We start from the raw sequence: 24,208 nt of genomic DNA, 5'->3' as shown, positions 1-24,208 counted from the left end.
ACATAAATAACGCCAAAGGCATATACATAGCCTCTTGTAGTTTAAATTCAGTGCTGAGCATTTTGACTGACCAACATCCAATGTTCCAGTAAAAATATTCAATATAGATGTCAGGCTCTCCGCCATGAGGTCGAGGTTCAAATCTCAGTGTGACCATTTACTTGTTTCTTTTAGATAGACACTTTATGTCTTTGTGTACCTAGGAGAATATCAAGTAGTAGGAAGCGATTATTGTAGGTTAAATTGGTCATGTGAACATTTATTGAGAATATTTATTCCTGATAAGGAATACTCCCTGAGCGAATGAGGTTGGACATTGTGCACGATTGTTACTATTTTTAAAGGCCAGGGCAATAATGAGAAGCAATTTGAGAGGGTTAGATGCGGAAAGCAATATAAACAAGTATTACTGCTATTTACTATTAAACTTAGTATTCAGTTGATATTTCAGGTGTTGTCTGCATTTTAGTTTATGGCAAGATTTCAATATATGCTATTACACTGAAATCCAGATGTAGGTCACAAAATATCTGGTAGAAGTTAGTCACTAGCAGAGTTTCCCTCATTTTATTTTATTTTTTTTTACTATTTCATTTTTTTTTTTTTTTACCTTGGGAGATTAAATACTGTATTAACAAATTACTACTACTTACTGTAACATAGTATTCAGTCTATATTCAGATGTTGTCGGTATTGTAGTTTTGTAATAGACAAATTTCAATATGCTTTTGTTGTTACACTGAAATCCAGATGTAGGTCACAAAATATCTGGTAGAAGTTTGTCCCCGGCACAGTTTCCATCATTTTATTTTTTTTTAACCATTTCATTTTTTTTCCCTTGGAAGATTAAAAACAGAATAAAAAATACTCGCTATTGTACAATTCCCATTGTGCTGCTAACAATGATGTGGGTGAGGTTGGACGATAGCGTTAGAATTATATACTGACGAGTCTGTGTTGAGGAGATAAATCAAGTTTTATGCTTTTGCCCTTACACAGTTTATTATAGCAGCCAACACACACTGCATGTACAAGTAGACCTATGCAATTTGTGGGTGATTTTCAAGTATATGTTCTGTCGGGGCAAATGCACCAAATTTATTAGCCATCTTATCAATAAAATCAAAGAAAGTATGCTACAAAAAACAGCGTTCATTGGATTTCAGATATAACTATTTGATTTCAATTAAACTTTGTCTTTTAATGAATTAATCATTCAACAGTGGTTGTTTCAAAGCAAAAGAATGTCCATTACTACTTATCACTTCATAGAATGGATCCCTGAGAATGTGTTTTGTTTTAACATTATGAAAACCTATTTAACTTAATATAGAACTCAGCATGGATCCTTTTGAGTACTCAAGTGTGCACACTTCAACTTAAATCAATAGACTGCCTTAAGTAGCAAAATGGGAATAGGAAGAGGAGATAATGGTCAGAGAGAAAGAGGCAGAAAGAATACAAATGAGTGAATGATGAAGAGTATAATGAGAATGGCGGTGGTGGATATTTGTGGTAACAGGCATGAAAATGCTTTGAAAAAGAAAATTTGAATTTTATTACTAACCAAATTTGTAACACTTTTTCCATAAAAGTTCTTGCTCAAACATGTTTAATATGATAAAAATGACAAAAATGGATCTATTAATAAATCAAACAACCAAAAATTTGAAGATGAGTATAATAAATGTTATGATTTAGATGATGATGATGATTTAGATGATGATTATGAATACAATGTGATACGAATAGTTCTAACTTCTTATGATGATTATGATAATCATAGTAATAATATATAAGTAAATTTTTTAGCTATCTTGAATATTTAATAGACCAATGTCATTACTGAATCAAATTTTATCTTCTTGCAAACCATTTGCAGGTAAGCAAGTTGTATTTTTTATAATGTTGTTCTTTCTTTTTATTTTCTATGATAGAATGACTGGCTTGCTTTTAACTGTGGTCATTCCTCGCCATCTTGGATTTTATTCCTTTTATGTATGTATTATTTTGTTTTACTGGCAAAATAACGAATAAATAAATAAAATAAAAGAATGTATTTATCCCTGAAAATAAATTTATTCTTTTCAGGTGAAGAATATTAGCAATCTCATTTCAAATTCCTTGACTACAAAAAAAATAAGTAGTGCAGTCTTCAATGTAAATTACAACATTAAAATCATGTTAACACAAATTTGTTAATGCTCTGATAAATCTTTCATGCGTGTTAAAACATCTAATGCTAACGTAATCGGGATTACAGCGTCTGAGTACAAATCTATTCCCCCCTCCTCGTCTCGACTTACTAGACAGGTGTCTGCGTACTCAATTGCCTTGATGGCAAAGTTCCTACGCAGTGAAGGTACTTGGCAGGCTAAGGGCCACTCGACTCCCAAGATCTGTCAAAAATGAATGCGCAGACTACAGCAGTAGGAGAGCTGGACAATCGCCTTACATGGGTTACTAAACTCAGTATCAAACTTAAGTAGTTCTTACTCTCAAAATCTTTAAACCACAGGACAAGTCTCATTGTTAATTCTTTCCTCTTCTCCTTAATGCTACGACTAATTGATCCCCTCATACTTATCTCATGAACAACGTGAGTTTAAAAGGATCCTAGTTCTGGCTCGTTCTTAAATCCGTATAACTCTCTATTTGGTTATACTCTGTTTAATGCTTAAATTCTAACAACTTTATCTGTAGTTATTTATGAATTGCTAATGCAAATATCTTCATTTAAATCGGTGCATTCTATTACATACTATTATAAAATACCGGGTAAAGCAGAAGATAACCATAATAGATACTGCAAGCAAATGCCAAAAATTATATTACAACTAGTAATCTTCTATTTCACCACAAAATGAAATTTTAAAATGCCTATGCTACCTCCTACTTCCCTCTGATCTGAAGTTTCTGTCCAATAGTAATGAAGTATCAAACACTTAACTTAAAATAGCTCCTGACTCAATAAACATTAAATGCAGATTATTTGAAATAAATCACCTTATGAAATCACACATATACAAATTAACTTAAAATATAAATTAAGAACTATACATACAATTGAAGAGGTAACAAACTAAAACTTCATTAAAACATATGGAGAAATAAATTATATAAGTTTATGAGCACAGGATGGAAAAAATTATTTTTAAGACTAACTTTTCATGCTGATACTAAACAACTACAGATGTGAAAAAAAAAATAATGCGGGCTCTAAAATAACATTATGTTTGCATCTGTATGTGTTTGTGTGTATAATTAAATGGAAGTTCACTCAAGTCTGTATCATTTCAGCCCAATCATCTCCTCCAATGAGTTTGGAAGGTGCATGCATATCATTAGCATATTATTAGCATATCATTAACAATTTGCAGAAATGCTCATGATGTAGCGGAGCGTACCAGAGTCGTTGACATTAATGGTCTAATGATGAATAGTCATAGGTGTATAGCTTAAAGGGACAATGCATCAAATTGACACTTTCCTATATGTGATCTTCACAGTTTCAACTCTCATTAATGGTAAAGTAGGTAGGTGAATTAAATTAATATTTAGGGCACTAATCTACAATAATAATTTTTAAAATACTTCCTTTTTAACATTATAGATTATGGGGGTTAACATATTGTATAAGCCATAATAATAAAAAAGATCTATTATTGGTGAAATAATTTAAAATGTATATGAATCGAAATGTCCGCTAGATGAGATTAATTGATGAAGCGGTTGGCGCAACGGTTGTGGCTCGGACTCTCAACCCTAAGGTCAGGGGTTCGAAACTTTCGCTGTGCAAATCGCTTGTGTCCTTAGGCAAGACACTTTATCTACGTTTGTCTCTCTCCACCCAGGTGTATAAATGGGTAGCGGCATATTCTGGGAAGGTAAAACAGACTGCAGTGCGGGAGGAGAGACGAACCCACCACAGCCTGGCCCAAACGCTAAAGAAAGAGAGACAGGCACTCCGGCATGCTTAAGGTTTCAAACCTAAAGAAAGAGAGACAGGCACTCCGGCATGCTTAAGGTTTCAAACCTTTACCTTGATGAAAACTCTTCATGTGAATTTGCAATAGTAGCTTAACCGGAGTGAATGCAGCGATGAACTAGTTATACATGTAAAGAGACGCTTCTAAAAACTATGCACCACACAGTTTTTGCCTTTTAAAATGGGAAGAAACTTTTGTCGAGAATAAATTTGGAGAGAGTTGTGAATTCCGGTCCCTCAATTCATCTACTAAAGTGACGTGAATTCAATCTCTTAAACCACAGACTCAAGTTAACTCATCACACTGCACAAATATTCTATATAATGTTCAATTTTAAGCCCATTAAGTCCCGAGGCTTATTTTAGCTAGCACTGTAGCAAACACATTTGCACGAAAAATGTTCAGTCAAATGCTTCTGGGAATAAGCATCGAATGACACAAGCTGGTGTGGTGTTGTATGAAAATTGCTAAATAATGGTATAATATATTTTTATTGGTAGATTTTTCTGTATGGCCCATATTTTATGTTGTTGGGAATAGTGGCTAACTTTCAATAAAGTCCTATGAATTATGGTTAGTGAATTTATGTGTGTTTGTTCCTATTACTGGAAGGAGAATCACGACACTACAAAAAAAAAACGATTTTATAAAAAATAAAATATTCTAAAAATATTTAAACATTATTATAATAACTACAATTTTAATTATACTTTTGAGGCGAAAATCATGGCAACGATACTAAATTAATAAATTAGTTGGATGAAACCTGAATGGCTGTTTTTAACACCAATTTATGCTACATTTAAAAATTTTTGACTTAATCTCCAACTCTGGGTACTTGAAAATAAATTATACCTACTATTAAATTAAAATCTGCCAGTCATAATATTAGGGATAAAAAATGCTGGCAATTCTGGCAACTAAGAGTGATAAGTGAGTCATGCAATAAAGAGGACGAGTTGCGGAAGAATCAGAAAGTGAATTTTAAAAGGGGTCGTGACAATTTGAAAATGATATGGCTACAAAAGGGACATTATGGCTTCTATTCATTGAAAAACTGGATATCATGTGTCTTATACAGTTTCCCATATTTACATCGCATCTTTCGGTGTTCGTACTACACAGCGACAACGATTAATCGCGGTCAAGCAGTCATCCGTCGGCTCGCAAACTTTCTCTAGCTTTCCACCAGGATGTTCTACTGTCTGTGATTTCATCAAATTTCCTTCTATAATTTACCAAATTACCCAAGTTTGCGATGGCGCGTTTGCCCGAGTGTCGATTGCAATTTTGGCAACAATTGTTACTGATACACGCTGTCAATTAAGTTCACTATCAGTGCTTACCAGGACCTGTGTGAGGCAATGCGACTCAGTTCTGCTGCTACGAAACCTACCAAGTGAACCCATGTAAACCCACTGGGATCTATCACAAATACTGTAGACGCACAGCACTGCAGTGGTGCTCAAGTTGAAGGGTAAGATGCTAACCTTAAAATACCAGGGTCTTAGGTCCAATTCCTGCAATGGCCACATTTTTATGTGACACAATCAGCATTCTGAACTGGCTTTCTGTTAAAGAGATATTTTGTTGCAAAACATAAAATTGGAAGTTGAAGGTTGTATGTTTAAATACAGTCAAAGAATACCTAAGAGACAATTAGATAACATAGGATATGTTGATAAGTTTAACATTAAGACAAACAAAAATAAAGGTGAATAAATTTTTAAAAAATACACAGCATTTGCATAAAAGTTACTTCTACGGATCTCATTACTACCAGGTGAAATCTGTGAAATGAAGTGAGTAAAGCACTGCCTATCACCACCCAGACTGGATTAACTCATGATTAAAACACAAAAAGATAATATAAGACAAACAAAAATAAAGGTGAATGAATTTTTTTTTTTAAATATAGAGCATTTGCATAAAAAGTTTCTTCTATGGACCTCATTGCTACCAGGTGAAATCTGCGAATTGAAGTGAATAACTAAGCACTGCCTATCACCACCCATACTGGATTAACTCATGATTAAAACACAAAGGGAGAAACATTAACACACTGAAAATTCCCTCTTTAATTAGGGCTAACTATTAAATACTAGTTCTAGTTACCATTAAGTCCCTAAGCTGCTAACAAAAGGAAGGGTTATATGGTTCAGGCTGGTCTATTTTATATAAACATTTTCTCAAAATTAATAAGATCCCAATTGCGCATTTGTCTGTGTGTGTTAATTGGAATTTCAATAACAATTGTTACAGTCAATGATGCATGATGTCAGGCATGTTCACTATCACCATGTACCCATCACCTCTCTGAAGCTACACTTTCTTATACTTAGGAACGTAGTGAAATCTAAAAAAAAAAAAAAAATCTATATCACAAAATTACCGGTAATATATATTTACGTAGATTCTATTAGTTTTATTGACAAGATGTTTACCTCAAAATTCTGGAGTCCTAGGTTTGATCTAAAATGAAGAAGTTTTTCTTACAATGAAAAGTATAGAACACTGTCCAGTGAGAAGATTTTTTTTTTTTTTAAATAAAAAAAAGTGGAATATTAGTGAAGGTGTCATTCTATATTTTAAAAAGACTCATGTTTCCTATCACAGTACCAGAGTGAATGGTCATTACCAGCCAGATGGAAAACTTTAACTGCAATTTCTTTGAAACTAGTCTTTAATTACCTATTAAATACTAGTTAAATCCCTAAGCTGCTAACAAAAGGGTGGGTGATAGTGATCAAGCTGGTTGATTTGTTGATGCCATAATAGTTGGCAATATAAACATTTTTCCCTACTTTATGTCATGTTCCCTATCAATTGTCACATTTTGTGGGAAACATACCAGACAAGGAAAATAGGATTAATGATATACAACAAATAAAAAGGCTGTAAATACTTTCAAGCCTCTCACCTCGATTTTATACCTCCATGCTCATGCACAATAGCATCCCATGAATGTGATAAATAGATCAATGAAAAGGGGGTAAAGAAGTATCCTTATGCAATAGTATGAGTATACACTTCTTGCTACATATTTAATATACTAATTATAAAAATATGTACAGTTGAACTTGCCTAAGTCGAATTCAAAATGGCATTGAATAATTGTTCGACTTTAATAAAATTTGACTTACAAATGGTTAAATAATAGAAAACACAGCAATTTGGCATAATATAGACTTAGAAATTATTTGACTTAGGCGAAGTCGACTTAGGCAAGTTCAACTGTATAAAAAATAAGTTATATTTAAAATAATTTAAAGAATAAAAATTATAAATTAAAAGTAGATAACAAAAATTACTTCAATTAATTTTTAGAAATTATATTATTATTCTGTATTAAAGTTAAAAACAATGATACTAAAAGAAAAATGTAAATAAAAATCACATCTTATAGTATAAGAATACTATTCTTAAAATACTATTGAATTCCATCTTCCAAAATTAAGCTTTATGCCAAAATAGCTGTTCCAAATGTGACCGCACAATTTGACTAATAAACACAACATAAATTTTTATATTTTAAATATTTTTGGCACAAAAGATTCCTTGGAATTTCAAACAGTACCAATGCATGACAAAAATTAATGTTTAAACAAGCGTAATAAAAATGTGACATGACCCTGGAACCAACGGTGGTGCTGTTCTGCGAACATGTAGTCATTACCATCTCGGCTAGTACTATAAGCACATACAACTTAGTATTCTTAGAAGTCTTATATCCTAAGAACACTCTGTAGCCTTCGGTATATCCCATAATTCTTAGGGAGGGATAGAATGCAGCGAATGATTTATGTTCAGATATCATAGATGAAGACTTGCGTGGGATTTGATCTTGGAGTTGAAGTAGAATACTTCATTGAAATTCCTTCTGACACCTTTAATATTAAGAAATAAACTCATTCATTAAATTCAATTTTTTTTTAATGTTTTGCTGTTTACTTTATTATTATCATATTTGTTTTCGCTGTATTATTAAGCTTAAAACTATATCTAATACTTGAATCATTTTAAATTCAACATGTTTTCACCATCAATTCACCCATAACACAAATATATTTCCTGAATTGTTTGTAAGTAACTAATGTTTTACTATAAAACAAAAAAATCAGCAAAAATGAATTGTTTTAACAGTTTTTAACTTACTTGATCTAATTATATGAGCAATTTGGTGTTTAAATTAAATTGTTTAAGGAATTATCTAGGTCATTTACATCTTAAAGAAACTTAATTACAATTGTCAAGAAATCATAAGATTGGTGATAAATCGAAAAGAACTGGAAAAAAAGTGTAACTAGTAACCATTTGGTACGGTACAGTATGAATGCAAGTCCAGGACAAAAATGGATACACACATTTAAATAAAGGCCTAATGTTTTAGCAGGGGCTACCATTTTTCAAATGACAGCTAAACAAAATAATAACTAAAAACAAAAGAAAGCTTACATATAATATCATTATTTAATGTTATGCTTACTAATAAAACTAAGGAATATAAATCATGTTTGATAATTGAGACAAATTTTTAATATACGAATAATAAATAAACTAATATATCATTCCACAAGATGAGGAACTGTGTTTATGTATAATCTGTGTTTCTAACAAGGCTATATTAGTGATGTTTTTACAACTGATTTTTATATGTCCTTTTTTTACAACATCTAATACAATATATCATAGGACAATATATCATTACCAGTTAAGTCACAATTGCACACACAATACTTCTGAGTATTTTAAACTCAAGTTTTATAGAAGTTAAATGCATAAACAAATAATAAATCAAATATAATTTGGCACTTTTTCCTTTTTATAATGAATAAGTTATTATTCTGCATTAATTTTTTTCATATTTTAAAACTATTATTTGATTCCATAAACAATTGGATCGAAGTATTTGTAATAAAAGCAAGTTTCAAGAAATAAAAAAAACATTGGCATATCCACCGAGACAAGACTTGTTTATCATCAATGTAGCTATGAATGTAAATTATTGGAAATTTCAACCGAAGCAAAGAAAAAAATAAAATGCTTTTGAAATGAACAGTAGTGTTTTAAGTTGAGCAAGAAAGTAATGATAATATAAGGACTTAACGCTAAAATCTAGTATATGCAGGACACAAAAGAGAACTAGTGGTTATTTAACATTTAATTCTAAAAAAGAAATGGAAAAAGAGGGAAAATCATGTAGAAAATGGTTAGGTACAGAATTTACTAAGGATGGGCAAAACAGCCGATTAACAACCTGACTGACAATGACAGGCAAATTGTTTGAATTGAAGAAGGTACTATTAGATAATGATGTAGAATATGAAAGAAGGGCTGAATTTGTACACTACAATACATAACAGCATCATTCATTTGGAAAGAATAAGAATAATGAATCACTAAATTGAATATAAATCAATAGGCAATATAATAATTATAATATAACTATAACAATGTTATAAACTACTGAAATATTATTACTGTAATATTTAAACAACCATTATACACATTAATAACAAAATCAATAATAAACATAAGTTATAGCAGCAATTTAGAAATCATATACAATGGTCATCCATGCTTTTAACAGAAAGATGATGACATATTACAGGTATATAATAATATATACACTCAGTGATTTAAATATACATGCATTTACATTAACACATACAAAGCAATTCAGAACACTTAGGGATCAGGAACACATCATGAATTGCACCTGTTAAGCGATTTTGATTTGAATTTTCCCAGGTGCCCAAATACTCGGTGCCCCGTAACATGGTTAATGAAATTGGTAACTATTAAACTCCTGTTGCATCTTATCAGGGTTCCCATCAATCCAATTTGAAAAGCGCCTAGTTAATACATCCCTTAAGTAGCGCACACTTTTAAGAAACCGGTTCGAGAAGAAACCACTAATAATGGCTCTAAGTTGTTTCTCTGAAGGCTTCTTTGTTGAATTGAATACCAATAAACTTTAATCTTCTCTTCAAAAGGAAAGGAATACAAAACGAGCATTAGATATTCTACTTGTGTGTGCGCTTGTCTTAAGTGAGGAGATCAAATAAAACGCATTGTTAAACACATGCGCAGGTAAGTTTATTACCAGTTGATATTGATAAACAAAATTTCCCGGTTATTAAAGCTGAATATTTTAATTTGATAAGATGTACCATGCACACATCTAATGAGCTTAATCCGGTCTTTGCTTTTAAGTTAAGACGATGCAGGAATGGACCGGTAGCATGTCAAGAAAATTTGGTGGCTCTTTTGAACCGACTTCTAAATTGAATGTATCGGAAATCGGCATAATGAAACAATCATTTACCTTACAGACTCTGGCGTTCAAGTCTATTCGGAGGATTAATTTCTCATCCCTCAGAGGGGATGGCAAATGTACACGGATTTAAGGCTCTGGTAATTTGCTTTGAAAGCAAATTCAGCTCAAAGCTCTGGCACATTAAGCCATAGGACGGCGAGCTATGATAAATGGTTGCGTCGTCATTAACTGCGTCCATTCACCTAGTCGACTTGCCCGGCTGACCCCGTACACTAGCTCGTAAACCCACTGTTGCAAGCGGTTCTACTGCCACATGCCGCCAACTCTCGATTTATATTTTTTCCGTCTTCACTGATTAAAATTACTAGTTTTAGTAAAGCGATGTTTTTTTTTTTAGATTTGAATTCCAATATCTTTACAATTTTTTTGTACATTATTGCAATAATTATCATTATTTGAATGAGGTACACTACAAAAACCAAGCACGCAGAGGTCTTACAAAATAGTTAAGTATAATTGTAGTCATAAAAAGGAGAATTAAGGTTGTTTTCAATATGTTCAAGTGCCATTAAAATATTTACATTCTGTAATAATCTCAGACAATTTACATTTGTAGTTAGCTTTTATAGAAATATTAGAAAAATTATAATACTTTATTCAAAGATCCACAGTATCATATAATATTCTACGACATTAAAAATAATATATTCACTATGCATGTAATGTATGAAAACCTATCAACAATTAACAAAAAAAATTTTTACAAATTTTAAATCACTAAAATTTTCTCTTTTTGATATATGTATTTTTTTTTTCTTTTTGGTTTGTTTACATTATAGAATTTTTCAACTTGTTATTCCTCCTTTTTTATATAATAAGGTGATCCAAGTGCAAGCAGAAACTACTCTAGAGCAATTCCTATGGTCTAGAAAGTGCATTGGCAATATGTTTACTACAGTGCTGAATAATGTTAAATATAGGCATTACTATTTGTGGTTGCTGTTCCCATGCGATACTCCTAAGGCCTGTCCTTGTATCCTATTTAGCAATGCTTAGAATATATATATTTGGCTTAAAAATGTGATTAATCCAACACAAAATGCAGCTGACAACTTAACCAGATCTTTGGATCACACATATTTTTAGAATATTAAATCATATCAAAACTGATATTATAAAGATCAAAATAAATCAAATAATCTTATAAATGAACTTCATATTTCTGTGCATATTGGAAATTTATATCTAAGTAAGTGTACTATGGCTTTACTGTTTTAATAAAGATTTAAAATTAGATGACCTTATAACTGGATAATTCATTTTTTCTGTGAGTGCCTATATCTTTACACTAGTTTGTTTTTCATTATGAAAGCTACATTGTTCATTCCCCCTTATCTTTTCTTTATTGAAACACAAAAATTACTGTAACTATTGTGTACCTAATATTTTTTTATAAAATATATTTGGAATAAAGTTGCCTTTTAACAAAGATTTAAATAGGACTCGAACCTACTACTTCAAAATACTGTTCTGGAAAGATAGGACCGAGGCTATCTGGTAAGGCCTGTTATTTTGGGTTCTTATCTCAGGTTTGCCATTTGTTAAGTACTTGTTGGCTTATATACTGTATCTACATTGTCTCTTTCCTCCAACCTGGAGTGCGAGTAGCTTGTATGCTTTTGTTTGTACGCAAATGCCCTGATTACTAGTTGCAACACAATAGAGTACTGTGTATGGAACCATGTGTATAGGAACTGGATCCAATGTCTGGGTAAATAAATTGAAGCACATATAGTAAAAACCTTACCATTATGTAATTTTTAAGAACAGCTTAATATTTTCATATTACTAAACCAATTATTACATACTCTTACCTTAAAATACCTCAACACGCTAGACAAAAGAAAATAATTATAATCGTATGGTACAGTCAGTGGCAGACATCAGTCATTGTAACCGCTGAACTGATAGTCTAAAAATATTAAATTCAAGAAATGTTACACATACCTTGCATCCAGAAATCTGGAACGAAGAATCATAACCGCCTCACATGTACTCTGTTTCAATTGTACCTGAATTGCATTAAACTTCCGTTGGATAATGTTAACCATGCGTTCTATTTCTTTGGGTGCTATTGGCCGCGTTCGGCTCTGTTCTCGTAACAGATTCATAACATGCGTTGTAAATTCATTGCAAGCCTAGGAAGGGAAAAAATGTTAAAATCAATATAAAGTATTCAAAGATTTCAAAGGCTAATCAGTGTTGCCTAGTTCTTTTCACATTTAAATAAAAAGCATGGGGAAATAAAATGTTCAAGATTTTTATATTTTCCTAAACAGTTACTGCTATTAGAGGTTAAAGTTCAGTCTTGTAAAATGTCCTCAACATCAATCTGGTACCTAAACAAGGTTACTGAGGTCACTGTAGCGGCAAGAGCAATAAAAACAAAATATGACCAAAAAAACACTGCTAATAGATATTTGACTCTGCTACTAGTAAACACTGGAAATAAAGATTTCCAAATTCTCAAATATCATTTTCATGTTATTGATTTTATAATCATTTGAATCACATTTAAAGTGGCAGTTGTACTCTTCATATCCCAATTCTTATAAACTGTATCCTCCTTCAGTAAAAACACCCTGTACACCTCATTCTGTGATTGGTTAACAGAGAGTAGATATGGGAGTTATAGAATAAAATGACAGATGGCAGCATCACAAATCCCCATTGCTGCTAAGATATATTCCTCTAACAACTTTCTCTGACATTTTCACATAATTACCGCGGCAACAATGCCATGTAACTACACGTGTGCGACATTTTCTCCTAGGTTACCGACAGATATCAGGTGACAGTGTGATACTACTACTGGTACATGAAAATGTGCGAATTCCATGTCTTTTCCAGGTTTTCCATTAGCATTAAAATCCTGGTTTCAAGAAGTATCAAGATTACATTCTAAACAAAACCTACACCATACTTTTGAACACCTACTATTCATAAAATAAAGTTACAAGCATTTAATTTATGTTTTTAGAAGCAAACTCTGAGTTTTTATCACTTTATTGCATATTTTTAATATTCAAATTATGAATAATTACAAAAATGTTTTATTATATAAATAAAAAATATTCCTAATTATATTTACATGTTTGTATTTAATGATAGGTTTTGTTCACTGCATTTAAGGTTTACAGGGTATACCCCATGAAGTACTGCATTTTTGGAGGCCAAATTACTAATATTCTATATAGGAAACAAAGAATGACATACAGTAATTTATATAAAGAAAGTTTTAAGAAATGATTAGATATAAGCCCAGGGATGAAAGAAAAATGACAATAAAAAAGAAGGCTGATGGCAAACACTTTGAAAATCAGTGGTAGTACAGTAGGTTTTGTTGAGGCTACTAATGCAAAGATGCAGGATTTCACGCCAGAAAAAGATTTCTTGTTAGTATCGTTGGCCAAGGCACTTTGTCCACGTTGTCTCTTCCCACCCAGCAGCATAAAGCAGCTAGTGTTGAATGCCAATGAACTGATTATTAGCTGCAACAGTATGAAATACTTCCCCAGAGAGCTGAGTATGTGTTTCATAGGTGTTTGATCCAATGACCGGAGGAATAATGTGCAGCGTAGGGCAATGGCATTATGTGCTATAGAGACCAACATTATTATTAATTTAAGCGGGCTTATGGTTTATTAAATTTCATTTATTTAATTCAATTCAAATTAATTTTATTTGTGAGAGAGAAATTTACACTGAGAAAGAAATTGCTGAAAAAAACAAATTTAAAAAGAATAATATAAAATACCACAAAGGCAAAGATTGTGAAAAGATATCTGAATGTCTGTACAGTTGTTTGAAATGGAATCAAATAGTTTTTTTATTTATAAATTTTTTTTTTTAGTTGGCTCACTTTAAAATAAATCATCCTGTTTATCTTAATAATCTCTCCAAGTAACTGGCTATTCCGAAGCATGCCGACTTGCCCAGCTGTGAAGTGTACTGTGTTATTACACGTGCATGTTGCGAGATAGTCTCATAAGAGAGACAGAAAACTTTAGTGAAATTAGACACTCGTAATGTACTGTGCACCCATGCGCAAGAGCAAATACTGATGTTTAAAATTGTAACGCGTGTCAAGATGTTCGCTATCCAATACCACAGATTCTGGGTTCGTACCTTATAGGTGACAAACTTCAATTCCTAAGCATAATAGGATTTTAAAAGCATATTTTCGTCCTGTAATTTACATGTGTGCTCCCTATAAACAAAAAATAAAATAAAACAATTATCCATAACGTAGTAGAACAATGAGCAAAAAAAAATAAAAATATAAAGTTACCTGTTCATATTTATCTAGTTCTGTGTGATAGATTTGTCTAATCTGTGCTAGTTTAGCCCTGTAGTCACTGTGTTCAATCGCATTCTCTGGTTGCCCTGGGCCGCCACCTGATGCTGCTGCTGCTGCCGCAGCTGCAGCTGATCCTCCACCCTTCTCTGGGCCTGCAACCCCTTCTGCTATCAGCATGTTGTCTAAACGCATTAATTGTGGATCCGGTGGTTCTTCTTCTTGCGTTCCTCGGATACTTAATACTGTAAAACATAAACAATAGGAACATTAAATACAGATTACTATCAATTTGTTTATAAAATGCACCAAATTACAAGATCTATTTGGATTATGATATTACAATACTTTAATTTGCGATCATGTTTTGATGTAAAACCTTTGTTCAGCTATCTTGAGGAGTTCACGTGCACAGCTATGGGAAAAACTGTTTTGGCTGAATCTTGGCTATTAGTTTTGTAAAAAGTAAACACCAGTAATAGTTACCAATAAATTAAAATACATTAAATACATTAATAAATACATTGACTTTTATTTAACAATAATTATTTGCTTAAAGCATTTTAACTATAATACAATGGTTTTGAGACATTTTATATAATTATTCTATGTCATCTGTGTTAATATTAATGTTGCTATTAGTTTTGTAAAAAGTAAACACCGGTAATAGCTACCAGTAAATTAAAATACATTAAAAACATTAATAAATACATTGACTTTTATTTACAATAATTATTTGCTTAAAGCATTCTAACTATAATACAATGGTTTTGAGACATTTTATATAATTATTCCATGTCATTTGTGTTAAAAAAGGTGTTTATAATAATTCCCATTAATAAAATAAAATACATAAAAACATTTAATTTCAATTCAATTTAATTCAACTTTTATTTCGGATCAGTTTCGAAAGACAAGACAATCACAAGTGAAAAACAAGGCCCAGCACCAACAGTATATACAAACAATATATTTAAATATTACTTTATTTTATCTTTTTAATTAAAATTCAATTGATTTTTATAATATTAATCTAGGTTTTTTTTCTGCTTAAATTTCATTTTAATTTAATTAACTTGTTAACTTGTTTATACAAGCAACTTATTCATGCTTTATGGATGTTAGAATACACGGATTATAATGAGGTTGGCTTCATATTCTTGTTAACAGAAAGCTATAGTAATTGGAGAGAGCAAAACATTTTAACGAAGTCCAACAATTTATAAACAGAAGTTCAAATTACAGAATGATCAGGTGACCTAATAAATGCAGAATTTGCGATTCCTTTTCAACAACTCATACCACACCAAGAAGCAAAGTGAGATCATATTAAACATATAAAATGCTTAAACATTCTTTTCCAACCTACATAACATGGATTTAGAAAGTGACATTTGTAATATTGTTAATTGATAATATTTGTTATTAACTTGTTTAAAAAAGCCAATAGTGTGTAAAAAATGAAAAGCATGCAAATCTAGTAAAATAATTTACAAAAGGTAGTTTTTTTTTTCCTTTCAGTATCAGTAGTAGTAATCTATAATAAAATAATGTTAAATATTTCTCGTTACAGTACACTTCCATATTTAACAACAAATAAAAGAGTTGATATTACCTAGGTAAATACTAAATATTCTGGTTCATAGTATAAACAATAAAACTGACAACCAAACTGTTTCCAACACTATGATTTCTTTTTAGCCAGGATGCTTCACTCATCAACTCGGTATTCAGATAATCTATAATTTTTCCTTCAAAATTCTATAACACTAAAAAATAATTTATTTCATACCATAAAGATTTCAACCTAAAGCAAAGGTTTTGCCCTAAAAAGTACCCTCTACTCATTTTCTGACTGGGTCATAAATAATTTGGTAAACATGACACTAAAAACGTTACTGCTCGTATTTTTTACCGCCAATTACAACATGAGTGAGAGTCACTCAGAAAAACTCTGCAAAATCGTTGCTCTGTGTTTTTCTATTCCCTGATCCATGCACGGTTGTAGCACACGCGATCAAGCCTTAATCTTCAAGTTTATCCAGTTAATCCCTGCAATATGATCGTACCGTTTAAGATAGCAACTGCAATGTCTGCTCCAGTGCTGCTTAAGAAAGAGAGCCCCCATGTGGTCACCCCAAATGAAAAAGTTCACTGGAGGAATATGGCTATGAGCCAAGGCAGAGTGACTCATGCAGTAGCTTCACGACAAGGAGGATAAACTCTACGCCTCAATTCAACGAGTCACCATGGACATAAATTTGCACCAAGACACATTCAAATCAAAAATAAGTCTTTCCGAAAACCACATCAAAGCAAAACAAAACTCCTATTAATTTTTAATTAATAGCTCACATTTGTCATTTATGTTTTAACTTTAAAATAACTTAATTACAATTAATCAATTGTGAAATCCTATTTAAGTGTTTTACCAATCCAAACATCTTACATATCATCTTAAGTAATTTTAAGTTGTTTTTATTTAGTCAGACTTTTGATTTTAAACCAGATAAATTGGTTATTATCAAGGTTGCACCTGCTTAAAGTTGGAAAATATTTCATATTAATAAAAATAGTAGGAATAAAAAGAACAAAGTTGATTAAAAAAAAACTAAATAAAATATAGTTTTTGTTTTTTTTTACAGTGTCTTTTTTACAATTCTTTAAAAAAAATCTGCCGTAATATGTTCACTTAAAATATAAGTCCAACTATAATAGGCAATAAATATATTTATTTAGTTCAATACCTATCTTATTTATTAAGTTCTTTGAGAAACATTCACTGGTTGTTCTTTTCCCTAAGTGTTTTTTCTGTGCATTCAACTTCTTCATCTTCTCCAATTACATATTTTTACCTTACAAGAATTATGTAAAAATTACACATATGTGCAGTCTTAAACTCGCAAGGATTGAGTGAAGATTCCGATGATGCTGTTTTAATTAACCAGCTGACTCAAGATATTTAGCGGACAAAAGCACACGGACAGCAAAATCCTCTCAAGGTAGGATGGCCAATCCTAAATATACTGATAGGGAGTAAGTCCATCCATATCAAGTAGAAACATTGAATGCTTTATCAAGCATTTCTTAACTTGCATCAGTAATACATTCAAAAAAGTGTTTCTTTTAGAGTAAAAATAACTGTATGTTAATTATCCAAAAAGTTGCTAAACACATAACCTTAACACTTATTTATTAATATTATTATCATTTTTATTGTAAATATTGGTCAAATAAATAAATAAAATGATATTTAAAATGTTTTAAAAAAAATCTATTCAAAAAAATCTGATTCTTCTTTAAAATATTCTTTTTGAAGAAACATTTTTTGAAAAAGAAAGACATCATAAATAAAATTAATTTAATTTATTCTATTTGAACCATAAATGCTAAAATACTGTAGCAGGTTAACCTACATGCCCAAAGTAAGTGTCTAGAACAGAGCAAGTTTGACAACAGGTAATTTACAACATTGCTGGTCGTGGCTGACAACCAGGCCCAGCGAGCTGACAACTAGGCGTTTGATGAGAGAAAGTATGGCAGAGAAACATAACTAACCAACGTCTACTAACCAATCAGCTTTTCCTACATACAGCTCTAGGCCAGTACTTGGCTAACCCTACATTTTCCAGTCTGACCCAACTATGTCACTTGGCCTACATTTTCGATCACATGATAAGTTCTACATTCCCAAGCTCACATCTTGATACTGGTTCATTTTTTTCCCTGCTCAAAAATCAATGACTCAAGGCTAAAATAGAAAAACATAAAAATTTCACCCTGTGATAATCAACCCATTAGAAATATCCCATCGAGAAAATTGCCCAACAAGATAAAAATCCTCAATCGTCATTACCGACGGTAAATCGGAATAATTATTGCAATTCGAACATTTTTTCCTGAAACGACCCGCTCTATATTTCAAATGAAATCACCGATACTTACACTTAATTACTACGCACAAAAGGCAATTGATATGAGTACAAAGTTGGGTGTATATCAATAACATGTTGAAATAAGCTAAAAGAGAAAATACGTTGTATAGATTGACGATGAAAAGTAATATCTTGTTGAAGAAGCATGCTCAATTCTCCTAAAGGAAACATAACAATTTATATGGTTTACTGGTTAGATACAAATTTATGTAATGGTTCAGTTATTAATAATTCATTATTATCACTCTAAACCTATCATTTAAAGTGTTACTAACTATAATGAATACTTAAGAATGAATAATATCATAATAATCAAAGCCTACTGATTGATAATAAATTGTATTTCGAATTATTAATTAGATAATGAACTTATATAGGCCTACTTTGAATTTATGTATTGGGATAATCTAAACTTTAAAAAATTTTCTCATCCTCGATAAAAAAGGTATTTAAAATTCTAACATCAAATGAAATAAAATCTACAATACAATTAATCAGTTGCATCTAATATTGTAAGGTAAAAAATAGAATTATAATTGATAGCAATAAGGTAACTCATTAAATTTATAAAAGAAAACATTTTCAATTGCCTCCATCATAAATAAACCCTAGGCCTACATATTATAAATATTACTAATACTATTTATTATTTTGTAATACCAGCCACACTCTAACTATTCAGATAATGAACCATTGCACTTAATACTATTTTTATTAGTTGTTTATTTTTTAATTTGCACAGCTAATTAAAATACTTAAATTTATGATATAATGATGAAAATATAATAGTTACCATAAAAATGTGGTAGTTTATATGATTTTTATTTATTTTATTTGTTATTTAACATTCATAACATAATAATTTATATAACGCATCAACATATCTTCAATCAATAACAATATTTCAGAAGTAACAGCATTAATATGTCATTTTTATAATCATTTAGTAATGCTTTGAATCATTAAACATCATCAATCAACTACATAAGAAATTGCCATTTAAAAATTATTTTAACATGGTAATTTATGCTCCATGTTGTAATTATTAAAACTTACATTATCATAATAAGCAAATGAATTAATAATTATAATAAATGGCAATAGTTATTTTACTTGTACTCCCTTTCATTCATGTTCACTTGACCATATTAATGCAATGCATCATTATGATCTTCCATCAATAATATTTTAAAAATAATAATTCCATTAATATGTCATTTATATAATCATTTAGCGATGCTTTAAATCATTAACTGCAATCAATCAATCATATAATAATCATCATTTTCTGATAGTAAGTGACATCAAATTCCCTACTTTCCCCTTCATTTGTTCACCACCTTGTCAATACTTTGCAGTATTTTTTTCACATCTCTCTTCACAGATCCAACCATATACTGTAGTAGCATGATTTTGAACCAGAATGCTCCCTGGGTAAATATCCTCTAGAGTTTCTAACATGGAAAATGAGAATTTACGAGCCTACACACTAAAAATCCCATGCAATCCGCTGGAACAAAGACAGTGTAAATTTGCTTGAGAGGTGTAGCCTTTATTATCCAACATATTCTCCCTAAGGATAATTGAGTGAAGATCTCTGATAATTGAAATATCCACATCGAATCATTCTCATCCCACATTCTTACACCATCCCTAGGAACCTAACTGTAAATTTTGATTGTAAACCATTAATGATAACTCTCACTATAAAGCTGTCATATTAACTATTCACTTTTTAAATGCAGAATTTATGAAATTTAAAAGTGAAGGATTTCCTAATAGAAATATTTTTTTTTTAAATATAAAGAGGTTTTAGCCTTGAATGAATATGGAAATTGTCTTTCTCCAAACAATACAAGTCAAACCACTAGTGCTCACTTGCACATTCATTATAGTATAGTTTCATAGTAGTAGCTACATATTCTTAAGATTGTCTTTTTATGACCCTTCGATGATAATGAAAGGAAATGGCGAAAATGTTATGACTCTCGGCTATCATTACGAAAATTCATGTATATCTTTAAATGTGTGATAATGTATACGACTGCTAATGAAAACAGACACGGAACGCTGGGGGAAGATATGTGACAGGGAGATGGCAGCAAATTGAATAAAATATACTCACATTTTATGGATTATTAAAACATCTCGTACAAACATGATACTACGTTAAAATGCTGATGGATAGATAAATAAACACTTAAATAAGTGCACAGATGAATTACATTATTTATATCTAAGCGAGTTTGTAATCAATATAGTTACCATTGCTATTCACTTAAAGTGTACTTCATTTTACATGTCAAGTTTGATGCATTCAGAGAGATAAATGAAGTTGGACATGAACAAAATCAATGTTATTATATGAAATATGAACTAACACAAATGTTTTATTTCTCTCCCATGTTCAAAACTTCAAGGTTAGAGGATGTGTTTTGGTATATTAACATCGTTACTGAAAAGTGTGTGGTGATCCTTTGCGACTAATTAATTCACATAATGTTCCTCACTAATACGGCGTAACTCTATCATGTATCCGAATATAGCGTAACAAAAGATCATGTACCAATAGCCTAAAACTGATTTTTCATTTTCATCACTAATAAATTCATTTTCCTAACTGAAATGTGGGCTCATAATTACAAGGTGAATTTCCGAAGCGCATTTGACTGCCGTAATTTAACAATTATGAAACATGCTTGAATAGAGATACATTTTATGTTCTATTACATAAACTCTAGATCTATTTAAGTATAAAGACATTAAATTAAAAAATCATCAGGCTTTATGATTTTTTTCCATATTGGATCTACTGTATTTTTTTTAAATCAAAACAGAAATAATAATAACTTAAACAACACCTGAATCAAAATACTACACTAAATCAGGTAGAACTTTCTAACAGAAAAATCAATTATATTAATTTGTACTAACAATATAATTTTAGTCAAATATTCATATAAAAGAAGACAACTGTATTCAAGACTATTATGCTTCTATGTAAAAATCAATATTAATAATGTGCTGAATAGAGTCAAAATGGACTTTGAACTACTGTGAATATAAAATAAAGAACATAGAGGAATTTACATAAAGTAGATAGGTAGTGAAAAGCCCAAGGAAAAAGAGGAAAACACACAAGACACTTGAAACACTAGTCATGAATATAATATCTTTTTAGTGAAGTTTAAAAGCATTTATCTTTATTTTATATGATCTGAAAATAATTTTTTCTCTTTAAATATATCAAAAAATAAATAACTAAATAATTAAAAGAAATGCTTATAAACCAATTAGGAAAAACAGATAAAAAATAAGATACTGAAATAAATAGATTTTAAACATAACAACATAAAGAATAAATGACAACCTTGACAATGTGCAACAAAAATAAATTTATATTATAGTATATTATTAAAAAGACAAATTGAATAAACAAAACTTCTAAAAAAATAAAATAAAATAATAGTTCTTTAATAATAGATTCCATATGAACTTGTGACCAGAGACTTAAAAGTCATTGAATAGACCAACGATGTTTTCTTAACCGTTTAAATTACGTATTCATGTTATGATAAGTAATTTATAGCGATACCATGTTTAACCTAATTGCTCGGAAAGGATAATACTGAAGATTTCTTTATAAATGACTGAGCATTTGGACCTTTTATATTGATCAACTTGTAAAATATAACTATAAATCACACAAGTATGTCTTTAAATTGCTAAGTAATCACTAACGTTGAAAATGCAGTACAGTTGAAATAATATTGGTTTACAGTTAAATGAATAAATCTTAGTTGATTTACACTGTGGAAATAGGTAGTCGGGTTGTTTTCTACATTAGGAAAATGGTCTTTTTTTTCATTAACTAACAAAACTGAATTGAAAGCATTATTCATACTAGTAATCATGAAAGATCACAGTCCACTTTACATTAATATCAACAAATTAATTGCCTTGTTCTTTAATAATTCTCACTACGAAAATGTTAGTTTTTTGGAAGTTCTTTATAGTGTTAATCACCCTTGAATTATACAATTGTTGTAATTACAAATTTACATCAATTCTCTAAATTACTGAAATATGGTAGTCATATAATAATTATTTGAAAGTTACTAAAGTATTACTATATTATCATCACTGTTGGTTGGTCTATATTAGAGCATCATTTTTTTAATGGAAATCAACAGACAAAATTCTGATGACTACTGTAGGTCTAAAACAGGTTAAAAAATAAAACAATAGTCTGCAAGTTCCGAAGTACACACTGGAATTTCACAATATCTTTAATAGTATGGATATAAATATAAGAATAGTTTTCTTTTTTATGATGTACAGTAACTGTAGAAAATAATTTCTTTATTATATAATTTGCAAACTTTGTATTTAATTTCTAGCTTGTGAAATTATTTATAGCTTGTAAATATAATAATTAGTCTTGTTAAATCCTTGTCTGAGAATCATAATATGTGCCGGTGAATGTTACAATTTTTTATTGATATTACTATTCTAAAAATAATCTTAAAATATCAATCTAATTCCATCTCCGAATAATTTTAAAATGATACCAAGCCATGCTGAGCCTGTGTTTGCCATTTCGGTAGTTTAGAGGTCAACAAATTTGTTAATGGTTAAGTTCAAGCAAAGGTCATTATCTTTCTGCTTATTTTGTTTCGTCAATGCTGTGAAACCTATGAGAGAAAGTTATTGCTAACTGTATACATGCTCTAAGTACTACACACATGTTCTGTGAAAGAATTTTAACTGTTTTACCGTCATTTTTTGCGCATGGTATGCCATGCATTTTGCGGCAGAGATTGGAGCCTTTATGTTTATGATGCTGAAATCAATAATTAGAATATTACATATTTGTAACAAAGTTTGAATCTTAAGATCGGCAGGTGACCAGGCTCCTGTTAATAAACACAATAAATTTATATTACTGTAAAGGAAACCTTAAATATTAGCCTTCAAATGTTATTTATTGATTACAGTAGGATGAATGTATGTCAACATGCGCCATGATTCTGAGGTTATCAAGTACAATAAAAGTATCATTTTTAACACTACATATTTCATAATTAATATTTATTTTACTAAGAAACTATGATAATAAACAACTAACAATTGATAACAATATAAATATTAGTTAATAAATTATAATAATCGTGATGATAAAGACAAAGATGACCAGTTGACCAGGTCATTAGTACCAGTTGACTATCCCTGACTAGCAAAACTTGACCAATGCCAGCAACCAGGACCAATAGACTATTAACCAGAACCAATAAGCTATTAACCTGAAAAATCAATCAAAATACTTACCCGACCATAAATTAGAGAGACCAGAAGATCAACCAGGGCCATTAGGACCATCAACAAGGACATCAGACCATTAATCAGAATTGGCATTCTTATTCAAGCTAACTGTGCCCCAACCAAATGTAGGTAAAAATTTATTTGATGTTAGATTACTTTTTAAAAACTAAATAATTTCAGTTAAAAAAAATGCATATAATGATTTTTTTTAAATCATTTTTAATACAGAATTTTTTTATTGGGGCCATTTTTACCTACCTGTCATTTGGGGCCATTTTTACCTGGGCCATTTTTACCGGGGCCATTCTTTCCTGGGCCATTTTTT

General features: G+C 30.6%; 1 protein-coding gene across 1 annotated transcript in view; it reads right to left on the bottom strand.

Annotated features, from left to right (window-relative positions):
* LOC117118600 (pre-B-cell leukemia transcription factor 1-like) overlaps positions 1-23,976 on the bottom strand; it is a 46,022-nt gene extending 22,046 nt beyond the window's left edge. The window contains exons 1-4 of the mRNA XM_033263230.1: positions 23,890-23,976; positions 23,338-23,404; positions 14,621-14,871; positions 12,277-12,467 (exon numbers count right to left, since the gene is read on the bottom strand). Coding sequence (XP_033119121.1) covers positions 12,277-12,467; positions 14,621-14,871; positions 23,338-23,404; positions 23,890-23,976 — 596 coding nt within the window. The remainder of the gene's footprint in view (positions 1-12,276; positions 12,468-14,620; positions 14,872-23,337; positions 23,405-23,889) is intronic.
* Between the last annotated feature and the right edge of the window lie 232 nt (positions 23,977-24,208).

The sequence above is a fragment of the Anneissia japonica genome, unplaced genomic scaffold, assembly GCF_011630105.1.
Source record: "Anneissia japonica isolate Jap-2015-1 unplaced genomic scaffold, ASM1163010v1 scaffold376_len1572418_cov194, whole genome shotgun sequence".
In the NCBI taxonomy this organism is placed as follows: domain Eukaryota; kingdom Metazoa; phylum Echinodermata; class Crinoidea; order Comatulida; family Comatulidae; genus Anneissia; species Anneissia japonica.
Note: the sequence above shows the minus strand (reverse complement) of the source record. Positions and strands in the feature narration are given on the sequence as shown.